This window comes from Terrapene carolina, unplaced genomic scaffold (genome assembly GCF_002925995.2).
Source record: "Terrapene carolina triunguis isolate 2854851 unplaced genomic scaffold, T_m_triunguis-2.0 Scaffold110, whole genome shotgun sequence".
Classification (NCBI taxonomy): Eukaryota; Metazoa; Chordata; order Testudines; family Emydidae; genus Terrapene; species Terrapene triunguis.
Genome location: NW_020664461.1, coordinates 1,725,003 through 1,737,539, shown reverse-complemented (window position 1 = coordinate 1,737,539; position 12,537 = coordinate 1,725,003). Strand labels below are relative to the sequence as shown.

The following is a 12,537-nucleotide window of genomic DNA, read 5'->3' as shown; positions in this document are numbered from 1 at the left end:
CAACTCTCTAATTTGTGTTGGTATCATTTTTAGCAAGATCATCTTTCGACAATGCAGTAAAAGAATAGTCCCTAATGTACCAAAATTTCTACTCAACTACATTTTATAAAATAAAGTTGCTGAAGGACAAGCAAACTGTTCTGTTTAAAACATTTTTATAAAATATTAAATAAATACAAGTTAAGGAAAGCAGGGCCTAAGAAAGGACTTCTCTCCAAGGGTAAAATGGTTGCAAGCAAAAGTTTTTTGTTGTACTGAAGTGTCTCTTGCAAGGGGGAAGCTCTATTTGCCACAAATAAGACGGGCCAGTGCATTGGCTTGGTTTAGCTTTTTATTTTCTAGTCACAAGTGTGAGAGGGTGAGTGTGTTCAGGGTAGTTTGTGTTCCAAGCACAAAATGAAAGATTGACCCAGAGCTGCTCCTCGAATGCTCAGTAACTGCAAGATTCCAGCAGACATTAATAACCATTCAACTGCAGCTTAAAGTCCTCAGAGTCTGTAAGGTGAACAAGAATGTTGTTTTAAATGTGTCGTGTTCAGTGGGCTAGAATCAGGTAACATACTCCTCCCTCCCCCTTCTTTATCCCTTTCGTCTAGAACCTCACTGTTGCGGAGTTTGTTTCCCCATTTGCACTATGAAAGTGGCATGATCAATTCTACCTTGCTTGGGGGCGAGGGGTATAAGAGCCTCTACTTTGTTAGTACTGTACACTAGTTTCTTATCCCAGCTGGGCCTGCTCCTGCACACAATGTGAACAGCAGTGTCAAAGTCTGTGGGAGCACTGTTCTGTACAACTTTATTTCAAGCTATCGCTATCGATCTTATAGCAGTTCCTGGGCGCTCTTTACATCACACTAATGTAGTCAGCAAAGGCCTGCGAAGAGTCCCATGTGTTGCTGACCACGCTGCACACAGCTCTGAGCCGCCGAAGCGCCTCTTGAGCAGTTGCAGCATCTTGGTCCAACCAGTTCTGAAAGAGGCGGAGATGGGTAAACTTGATCTGCCCGCCTCTCTGCAGGATGTGGCTCTCCAATTTCTTTGCAAACTCCAGGAGCCCGTCCGGCTTGATGCAATTTGAGCTTTAAGGAGGTAAAACAAAGAGTAAAATGCAGTTAAGACCTTAGGTGCCTACAAGTTAAGATTCATTTGAGGGGGAAAGAATGTGCTTATTCTCAAGCATCACCGTAATAATGGTAGGCAGTAGATACCGAACAGCTTGACTGTATCAGATGGAGACAGGTCATGCGTAAGAGCTGGTTATATTCTGCCTCTATAAAGGGCTGAGCTGTTCCATCCATTCTCCCACCAGGTGGCAAGCAACTGAACAAGCATTGGTGCTTTCGTTATTAAACTCATTCCTAGCCATTTAAAAGTGGGGCTTAGATGCTCCACAATGAAAGAAGTTCGTATTTCTTTTTCTTCCCTTACGGTGTATGCAGGGATACCTACCTTTGAGAATGCTCAAATCCTGGGTAGTGGCAGCAAGGTGTTCCCTAAAACATAATCTTAGTTGAAGTGGTATCAGCTCAGCTAGTGAACAGAACTATGCTCAGGATTTACCCTGCTGCCTGGAGCATGGAAGTTTAAGAAGGGACGTGACTGGAGAGTACTATGGTGAGGCAGCAGCATACCTGACGTCCAACTGGCAGATGGAAGAGGATGAATCTTCAGAGAAAATGTCAGCCAAGGCAACCAACCTGTGATTCCCTAATGATGGGAAAACACAAATGACATGTGAAGCTGCAACCACAGAAAGTGTCAAAGGACGGAGGGAGGCGCAGCACCAAGGGACTCAAGCAGCTTCAGTGCTGGCCCATTACTACTAGAAACTGGGCTGCCATCAACCACCACCAAACAGCAAAGCGTGAAAGTCGCTATGAATGTTGGGCTCATTCAGACTGGGGGGGGCCTAGCAGTGAGAGAGGTTTGATGGGTCCATTACAAGTCCACTGAGCCATTCAATTCCTCATCCTCACTACACCTTTAACTATCAAAGGGGTAGCCGTGTTAGTCTGGATCTGTAAGAGCAGCAAAGAGTCCTGTGGCACCTTATAGACTAACAGATGTATTGGAGCATGAGGTTTCGTGGGTGAATACCCACTTCTTCGGAAATTTCCACTACATGCATCCGACGAAGTGGGTATTCTCCCACGAAAGCTCATGCTCCAATACGTCTGTTAGTCTATAAGGTGCCACAGGACTCCTTGCTGCTTTTACACCTTTAACTGTTACCTGAACATTACTAAAGCAACAAGGTTGTGTAGGAAATCATTAAAGAAACCTGTAACTTTAGAAAGATCGAAGTTGCATTGAGTAAGCCGATGCAGTCGGTTTCAGAGGCAGAGTGTCTGCATAGTACACCTGGCTAGAGCTAGTGCTATCCGCTTTATTTCTAGCTATTCTAGAATCAGGCCATTAATCTTCCACAGCTGGAATCCCATCTCTGGCAGTGGCCAAAATCTAGTGCTTCAGAGAAAGAGGGGGAAACCTGGATAATTGTACAATGCAGCACATGGCTGGAATGCCCGATCTACCTCCATGAAAAAATATTCATTCCACTAATACTTGCTGTGTTTAACTCAGTGGTAGAAGTTGGTCAGCAATGGCTCTGACTACTATCCTGATAGTTCGCTGTCAGGGAGCTAGTGTAAGGGAATGCCCACATAGTTGCATTGACGGTACATACCAAGTCTGTTTCCAGGCAATTTGAGGCTCTTCAGAGTTGAATTTCTCTTCACTATTTGGATTATGTCGGATAGAAACTCAGTGGTGCAGCTTTCAAACAGCCGACAAAAGGAAAATGTAATTTCTACCAAAAAAATACACAGAGTGATAGATGCATCTTTGGCCTCTCTCACCACAGTCAGTAAATTATTTAATTACATATTGCAGATCGCTTTGGGGGCCCTGTTTAAGGTGCAAGAACTGAAACCACCATTACTAGGTACCTAGTTACAACATGCTCAAAATGAATAGTGTAGGCAGGACCCTTAATGGTGTTCTGTTACCTGGGTAAAACCCTGATCATATGTGACCTGATTATAAGGTTATAGCACCATGCATGTTATGTCTAACAGCCAAGACCGTAACTCGGTTGTTTTGTACTGCAGACTGGCTTCAGAGCTTTACGGCTCCTTAACCACAACCCAGCTGCGTTCTCATTCCTCCCAATTCTCACATCTCCTTCCCACTCCTGAGAGAATGAAACTGTTGGACAAATCCTGTACTCCTGGGATCACACATTGACTCCAACCTCGGCCCCACCAGCAGTCTGTGGTGCAGCCCTTGTGGGTGGGCGGGTGTTCGCTGTACCTTGAAGGACAGGGTCCTGCAGCAGGAGGAGAACTTCCTTCTGGTAGTCAGCAAGGTTCACATCATGGAAGCTCAGTCTCTTCAGGCCTGGATTACACTCTGCAAGACGGACAAAACCTTACTGGTCAGGTATCGTGTGCCTGTGTGTCAAAAGAGACGGGCTACCTGCTAATGAAATCCCAACCACTCAGCTGGTTGTCCTGGATAAGTAACAGCTCACCATTCACAGTACTTAAACTTACAAATTTAGGGCCAAATTCTGCCTTCAGATTTATGCGATACAGTAACTCCCCACGGTAATTTTCACTAAAACAAAAATGGGAAGAAAATCCCTACTGCCTTTTCCATTTTTCTGTATCCGTGTATCGCGCCAGGTGTGTGCATCGTAGAGACAAAAAAAAGTAACATTTTCAAAAGCCCTTAGGTGCCTAATTCACTTTTGAAAATGGGACTTGAGTATGTTAGGGACTTTTGAAAATGTTACCTAGCGCTTACAGTCCAAAGCAACATGGTTAGGGCTGCTCCACCCTAGAAAGGCTTTGCTGAGACAGCTATGCTGGTGGAGCCCCCTACTGGAGATACAACTTATACCGGCATAAGGAGATCCATAGATAAACCACCTGCCTGAACAGTTTTGCAGGCATAGCTGTGTCTACACGGGGTTTTGACCAGCGTTGCTATTTCAGTCAGGCGTGTGGAATTTTTCCACACACCTGAGTGAGACAGCTATGCCCACAAAACTTTGTAGTGTACACCTGTCCCCCTAGACAATACGGGTAGGAGAGGAACAGGGAGGCCCCTAGACAAGCTGCTCACAGGAGACCATGATATGTTTTGTCCAAGAAGCTCACTACGCAGTTTTATTGTGTTACCTTTGAGTGCCTGCAGAAGGAGCCCAAACTCCAGGGGACAGGAAATGGTGGCACTGTCCAGGGACAATTGCTGGAGAGACCTTGAGGCTTTCAACACAGGCCAAAGGAGACTGGTCTGCAGAGGTTCTCTGGGGAATCGGATCTCTAACTGTTCCAGGCAGCTCTCTAAAGGGAGGGGGGAAAAGATGTTTGTCTGCAAACACTTTCTCTCAAAAATGTTTGATGAATGCATTTGGTTCCCGGAGGAACTAAGTTTTGTAGAATGTACCCATCACCAGTGTCTGGGTGCATGGATCAGTAATAAATATACAGACTTTGGGTAAAATTTTCCTGTGTGACGTAGGCGGCTCAGTCTTATTAATTTTCAGTAGGACTTATGCTCCTAAACACCTACGTCACATTTGAAAATTTTACCCCCTTATCCACAAATAGCTGAATCAGACTTTCATTCCAGGACACAGTTCTTCACAGATCTCATTCAAAGCCAAAAGCCTGCGGCTTGGTCTACACTTAAAAGTTATACCAGCATAGCTGTGTTGATCAGGAGTGTGAAAAAACCACACCCTTGACTGACAGCTACACTGACCAAACCCCCAGCATAGAGGCAGCTGTGTTGACGGAAGAGTGCTTAGCTAACATCATTCAGGGAGGTGATATTCCTACACTGACAGAACAAGAACTTCTGTCAGCGAAGGCTGTGTCTACACTAGGGGACTATGGCAGCAGAGGCTGTATCGTGTAGACGTAACGGGCCTTTTGCCATGCCCTGAAGACCAACATATCTGTTGAAAGAGGCAGTGGGTCCCTGCCCTGCTACAGCACTCAGACATGGAAATCCCGGGGCTTAGCAACAGCCTTGCACTTGATCTCAGCTATCATGATGGTGAACAGTTTTTTTTTTTCTGACTGACATCAGCCAACCTCTCTCTATAAGGCCTTACATATCCTAGTCAATAGCATGAATTGCACACACAAGTGAACAGGAAGCCAGCACAGCAGATCTGGACCACACAGGTAAGCAATCCAACAGCCACTTTCTGCACTGACTACAGGTTCTGCCTGGCCTTGTTAGGGCTGACATTGTGTTTGGTATTTTATGTGACACAATTAAAGGCGTTCTGTCCAGGAGCCCTCAAAAGTTGTGCCATGTCAGAGCATACAACAGACTGGAGGTCACAATCAATCTGGCGGTAGAAAATTGTGGCAAGGTCTGACTCACAAAGGAATGGTCACGATCACCTAGCTAAGTGCAAACTGGGCCAGGACTTAAGCATAGAATCATAGAATATCAGGGTTGGAAGGGAACTGAGGAGGTCATCTAGTCCAACCCCCTGCTCAAAGCAGGACCAATCCCCAGAAAGATTTTTGCCCCAGATCGTTAAATGGCCCCCTCAAGGATTGAACTCTTACCCTGTGTGCAAAGGAGGTTGAACTTATTGCTTTAAACAAACAGTAAGATCTCATTTACTAGTCAGCATCTATAATCTACCTGGAATTTCTGCCTCCGAGCTCGAATGCCCTTCTGGCCTGTTCCCCTCCAGCAGGTTTTTGAGATCAAAGCTGACCGAGAGTGTGTGAAGGCGGGGGAAGGCAGTCAGGATGGACCGAACAAGCTCCACTGAGGGGATGTGTGAGAACACGTCACTCACACGCACCACGTGGAGGCTGCAGTCTCTGCGGTGAGAGAGGGCCCGGAGCCCAGACAGGATGCAGAAGATATTAGCGCCCAGGCCTGAAACCAACATTTCAATAGCAAGCAAGATGGGTGTTACACACATAGAGCAAATAATTCAGAAAGGCTGGAACAAAGACCCAGCCTATATCATCTACACCTTTCTAACAGATCCCAGTGTTGGACTGTGGACCGGTCTCCTCAGGGAAGAGGTAGAAGCCATCACTTTAGTAATTTAAAACTGGACAATGCACTAGACAATAAATTACAGGGAACAATCTTGCACTTCAGGGATGGACTAGATGGCCTCTGATTAGTAAAATATGTGATTAACTCTAGGCAACTTCTTAAGAATGCCACCGTCTTTCATACATATTGACAACGTTAAATATAAAAGACTGACTAGGTCACTTTGTCCATTTCCACTAGCCAGAGCAGAACTCTTAGCAGCAGAGCTGTATCCAGCCCAGTGCAATGTTCTGAGTGATGGGGTTCCGACAATTCCTTTCGGGAACTATTCTATAATCTAAGGCTCTTATCCTGTAACCCGCCCCCACACGGAACTCCACTGATTTCTGTAGAGCTCAGCGTGGGTGCAGGAATCTGCCTGCATGCAAAAGTCTGGAGGATCAGGGTCTATCAGACTTCACCATTAGGAAGTTATCCTTTTGCTCTGTCTCACCCCCACTACTCCTAGTTAGACTCATTTGTCCCTTTAATCTGATGGGTTTACCTCCCAGTTCCTTCTCCAAAGTAAAGTTACAGGAACAAAAAAATGTTACGGGATGTTTTAACTGTGCGGTGAAGAATCCCCTCTGGACCCCATTAAAATATTAAACTCTTAATATTAATGATGGATAATATAGTGGTGCCTAAGGGCCAGCCAAGAATAAAGCCCCATTGTGCTGTACACAGTAGAAGGTCTCTCTCTGTCCATTTCTTCCTTTCCCTTCTCTCACAGCTTGTATCCTCTTCATTATTCTCTACTTGCATCTTGGCACCTTTTCCTCTAACACAGACACACCCCTCAGATTTTAAGCCCAGTTGCTGCTGACCAGCTTTCCCTTGCTTCTTTCCCTACTTAAAGAAAGCCTGGCATGGTTTGAAGCGTCCTTGCTACCTATATTTTCAGGGTGAGTTGAAGAGTGCCCAATAATGTCTGTTCCACCCAACCAAAATTCCAGTGCAGATCTTAGCAGTTTTTAGAATTTGGCTACAGTCAGAAACCAGATTGTCAAACACACCTGAAATTAAAAGCTCTGTTATTACTACTAACCATTGTAAGACAGAACCAGCTTCTCTAAAGATACCCAAGAGCTCAGCAGGTTCCCCAAAGCCCGGCAGGTGTCCCCAGTCAGAGGGATGGAGAACAATTCCAGCGTGGAGATACTTCGGAAGCGGCAAGCCGCTTTCAGAGGAAGGATTCCGACAGAGCCTCCTTCCGTGCAGCCCACACCCTCAAAGCTAGGAGTGTCTGCTGGGGAAGAGGCCCAGCCATCAATGCTTTCCCCCTCCTGGGCATTGCTTTCATAGAGCGACTCTGCCGTCTCCTCCTCCTCCCTAGCAACGGCAAAGACAAAATCATAAAGATCTTCCGGGTCTGCATGAGCTCTGCGGTTTCTTCTGGGGCTGCGGCGCTTCCTCCCCACTGCAGTCTTAAACCGTCTATAGGGCTTTCGGAAAGCGGGGCCAACAGAAGACCTTTTTGGTAGAGAAGGAGAAGACTCTCCTTTAATGTTGTAATACTCAGGGGGCACCTCGCAGCTTACATCTTGACATGCTAGGTTTTGCAAAGGGTGGCTCCTTAATCCACAGAGCATTGGAGTTTTAACAGTGCCACTACTGCTCCTGGACAGTTCTATAGACACTTGAGAATCTGGATCAGCTTCTTCAAGCACTTTGGCTGAAGCAGTTTGGACCTTCTTGCTTCTTGACTCACTATCACCCCACTGGCCAGTCTCTGATTGCTCAGTAGACCCGCAGCACAGCTGATTTGACCCTAGCAGGGCACCATCCTCTTGAGTTAGCAGGCCTTGGGCATCAGACTCCTCTCTGCAAAGACTGCAAGGGCTGTCCTGGTGCATAAGTGTCTTACCTGGGTGCCAAAACCCAGCACTCATACTCAGAATAAGGACTAAAAGTACTTTGTCAGGAACTGGCCAGGAACACATGGACACCTGGCTGACAGCTCCATGGTGGATCAGATGATGAAGCAGCAAACTTAGTGAATGTCTAATGGACAGATCGGAGGTCAGCAGATGGAACTTCAAGGTTCTCAATGAGCCAGCCAGGTTTTCTAGCACTCTTTGGTTGGGCTCAGCAGTGAGCTCTGCTACCCCCTGCAGCATGTTACAGATGGTGAGCTGCGTAACATGCCGTGAGCTGTGGAGTAGGGGTGAAAAACGACGGTCACTCAGGCGCTGATCTGAAGAAACATCCAAAACTCCATGCAGGACATTTGAGAAGAAAGTTTCAAGGAACTTCTTCCTCCAACTTGTTATGTTCTGTAATAAAATCCCAGAATTAATGGATTTTATCCTCATTTAAACAAGAACACACTGGGAAAGAGAGAGTGGACTTTCACCCTAGGATGCTAATTCAGATTCTATCCAGGTCAACAGTGACCATAAGTTGTTATCATCTGACAAGTGTTTAGTGGCTTCAGTCAGTATCACAGAAACCACCACTTCCACTAGTTTCCCAGTGGTCATCAGTCTCTAGAGGTCAAGGATGTGCCATGGAGACTGAAATACCCTCTCATCCCAACAGGCAGTCCCTTCAGGAAAGTTTGGGGGGATATTGGTGGTAAACAAGCTTACACTGCCACAGCCTGTGCCACATGGATTCCATGTTGCAAGGCAGCATTTGACACCAGCTAAGGTTCTGATCCTGAAAAGTACCGTAGTCCGTCAACTAGCATTGAAGGTCTTAATTAAAATCAGTGGGAGGGCTCAGGGTATCAGAATCAGGCTTACCGACATATTGTACTCCCTAATCATTCAGGGTTCTAATTCAACAGCTTATTCCCCATGCGTCTTTACTCCAACATCTGCACAGCAGAGGCTTTACAACCGGGGCATCTGGAGGTAGCACCCACACGGCAATAACAGAGATAGGGGCAAGAATTTTAAGGCCAGAAGGGACCTTTATGATCGTCTAGTCTGACCACCTATATAACGCAAGACACAGAATTGCACCAAGTGGCTCCTGCATCAAAAGTCCGTTATTTCTAGCTGAGCTAGAACATCTCTTTAGACAGACATCCAATACTGATTTACAGACAAAATGATGGAGACTTCACCCTGTCCCTTAGTAAATTGGTTCCAATGGAGAGTTACAATCACTAGTAAAAAAAAAATTGCATCTTATTTCTACTGTGAATTTGTTCAGCGTCCAGCTGTTTGATCTTGCTACGCCTTTGTCTGCTGGATTAAAGAGCACTCTACTATCAGAAATCTTCTCCCCAAGCAGGTACTTATAGACCAGGATCAAATCACCTCTTAACCCTCTCTTTGTTAAACTAAACAGATAGATTGAGAGAATAAAGAGGCTCAAAGGGAAGTTTTCCAGACCTCAAATCATTCTTGTAGTTCTTTTCTGATCACTTTCCAATTTGTCAACAACCTTTTTAAAGTATGGATATCACAACTGGACACAGTAACACCATAGACAGTGGGTACAACACCTCTCTATTTCTACTCAACATTCCCCTACTTATATATCCAAGGATTACATTTGTTCCATTAGCCACCCCATTACACTGTGAGCACATGTTTAGTTGGCTATCCACCATGGCCCCCAAGTCCCTTACTGAACTATGCTTTCCAAAATACAGTCCCTCATCCTATAAGTATGACCTACATTCTTGGTTCTTAAATGTAAGACCTTCCTAGAGTGTAATAAAATCAGAATAAAATAAATTTATTTTCATCCCAATTCCATGCACCTTCTTTGTGAGGCCCAAAATGTACAGCACACATGCATACACTCCAGTAGTGGGCTTCATCCTAATATATTAAGCCCACAAAGTGCTATAGCATCCTTCTGGATGAAAAGTTCTATATAAGTACAAGATAAGGTGTTTTATGGAAAGTTTTGAATACCAGGGTAACATCCTAATCCCTGATCCTGTAAATATTTACACATGTTTAACTTTAGACACTTCAGTAGTCTCACTCAAATCAATGGAATTATTCACATGCTCAAAGTGAAAAATATGCATAAGTGTTTGCAAAATTGAGATGTAAACTTTGTGTCCTTTCTAAATTGGTCCATCAGCAGCTTTCCAACTCACCTCTGACTTGGGTGGTCTGATTTTCATCACATCGTTCCAGAGTTTGTGCCATATGGGCTGGGTTGAGAGTCCTGAAAAACAAACAATTTTACACTGAATCCTCTATCTCAAAAGGTTTACTCAATTTTCCCTTCTCGGGTTTCACAATGATGTTAATTTAAAACAAATAAGATTAGAAACATGAGTCATCAAATACTATTTTTTGGAGAACATTTAGGGCAGTAGATCGATACTGATTTAAAAGAAATGACACATTTTATGGTTGCTAAAGAGGCACTATGAGGTTAAAATAATATTTTAAAAGACATTTCGTACAAAAATCATCTTTTCCCCTGTTACCTATTACAAATCAGATTGTTATTCTTTTAGTTTTGGTAATCTAATTAATTATTATAAATTAATTTAAACTTTTCTGTACTAATCCTGCCTATGTACTTTTAGTATTCCTCATTTTGGACACTAAATAATAATTTTCACTGTTGAATACTTACATAGAAGCAAAAAGCAGCAATGTTTGGATTGCAAATATTGCAGGCAGTGTTATTTTTTACAAAACTATTTCCAGTGGAATTTAAACAATCAAATATACTAAGTATTTCTTGTCTTAGGAACTGAAAATGTCATTTTTTAGAAAGCCAAAGTTTGGGATGAAATTTGACTTGATGGTATCTTTTAAAAACTATACATTAGGGATTTTCACTGAATTCTCATCTATTTAAACAGACTGGATGTATCAGATACCATCAGCCCCTTTTAATATTATTATTAATCTCATTGTTATTCATCAGCCATGGTTAGCAGTCACTGAAAATCATTATCTTTAATGCTGTTCAGTGCTCTATAAGGAATGTATTTGACATTCTAAATCCAGTTCCATTTAGGGAAAGCGTCCACACCAAAACACTTCTTGTAGCAGATAGTAATTGCTATTCCTTGTTGACAGTTTCAGCAGAGAGGCCAAGAACCAAATGGTCAGTGGAGACCAAACAACCCTTCAACTTTAGAGAAGAAATTTCTATAAATAAAACTGACCTTTTTTCACAGCAGTTTCCTCAATCCTTTCCAGGTAATAGATATTAAGCAAAGGCAGGATGCCTTGGAGTATCTGTCCAGGGAGTGCTTTGGGATGGGGGAAGAGAACAGATGCAGAATGCTTTATAAGTCTGAGAGGTGGAAAAGGTTTTCAAAGACAACAAAATAAAATGGAGACTGAAGTTCCCAATAGGGTAACACTCTGGTGCATGGATTATGTTCACATAAATGTGCATTTGGGCACTTGCACTTAAAGCAGAGACAAGAACCCATCACCATTGCACCCATGCACAAGTTGGTCCAGTCAGGTTTCACAGGGATGCCTTATAGGCATCAAACCTTCCTGACAAAGCCCCTGGGCATGGAGCTGTCCTGGTAACTCTGGGGCACTCAGCGCTCAATGTGCTCCCATCACAGATGTCTCATACCTAACTCGGGTCCCACCACACACGCTGCATTGGAACAGGCCTGGGGCCCCCGCCTCTCCCCAAAACACTTGTGTCATCCCCCTAAGTTGGGACCCGCCCCCAACACACACACATATATATATAAATAAATTAAATAAAATAAATTAATGGAGATATCCTATCTCCTAGAACTGGAAGGGACCTTGAAAGGTCATCGAGTCCAGCCCCCTGCCTTCACTAGCAGGACCAAGTACTGATTTTGCTCCAGATCCCTAAGTGGCCCCCCTCAAGGATTGAACTCACAACCCTGGGTTTAGCAGGCCAACGCTCAAACCACTGAGCTATCCCTCCCCCCATCCCCCAAAGTGCATTAGGACAGAGGTGAAACACCCCCATGGCACTGGGACAGGCCTAGGACTCCGCCCCCCCCCCCCGCACTGGCGCAGGCCTGAGCGCCCCGCTCCCCGGGGACAGGCCTGGGACCCCCGCGCCCCCCTTACCCCAAACCTCTCTCTCCAGGGTCCCCATGGCGGAGCTCACCACCACCCCACTCAGCTCGAAGAGGCTGGGGGGGCTCCCAGCAGCGGCCTCTCCCTCCGCCCGGGCCGCCATGGCAGCCCCCGCCGCCCTCACTCAGACGAGCACTCTAGGGGCGGGCCGGGCGCACAGAGAAAAACAGCTCCGGGCAGCACCGCCATCTTGGGAGGGTCATGAGAGCCTGGCTTCCGCTTCCGGGTGAGAGGGGGGACGGGAGGGGCGGGGTTTCCGGCGGGTGACCCTGGCGAGTCCTTCTGCGCGGCGGCGGCGGAGCCTGGAGCTGAGTGGCGATGGGGCTGCGGGACGAGGAGATGCTGGGGAGCCGCAGCGGGGAACCCGAGGTGAGGCAGACGCAGCCTGCCCCGAGCCGCCCCTCCCGCCCCGCGGCCTGTCCCTGCCGGGCCCCGCTCA

General features: G+C 45.6%; 1 protein-coding gene across 3 annotated transcripts; it reads right to left on the bottom strand.

Annotated features, from left to right (window-relative positions):
* Positions 1 to 138: 138 nt before the first annotated feature.
* Positions 139 to 12,254, bottom strand: LRRC41 (leucine rich repeat containing 41). Of its 3 annotated transcripts, none has more exons than XM_026651902.2 (10): positions 12,090 to 12,254; positions 11,183 to 11,269; positions 10,151 to 10,221; positions 7,133 to 8,360; positions 5,674 to 5,916; positions 4,185 to 4,349; positions 3,313 to 3,411; positions 2,687 to 2,809; positions 1,632 to 1,707; positions 139 to 1,079 (listed from the first exon to the last, which is right to left on the bottom strand). In XM_026651902.2, the coding sequence occupies exons 1-10, from the start codon at positions 12,199 to 12,201 to the stop codon at positions 845 to 847; spliced, it is 2,439 nt and encodes an 812-aa protein (XP_026507687.1). In that variant the 5' UTR covers positions 12,202 to 12,254; the 3' UTR covers positions 139 to 844. The 3 variants fall into 3 exon arrangements, with proteins under 3 accessions (XP_026507687.1, XP_026507688.1, XP_026507689.1); XM_026651903.2 differs by having other exon boundaries at positions 12,097 to 12,235; XM_026651904.2 differs by having other exon boundaries at positions 12,130 to 12,235.
* Between the last annotated feature and the right edge of the window lie 283 nt (positions 12,255 to 12,537).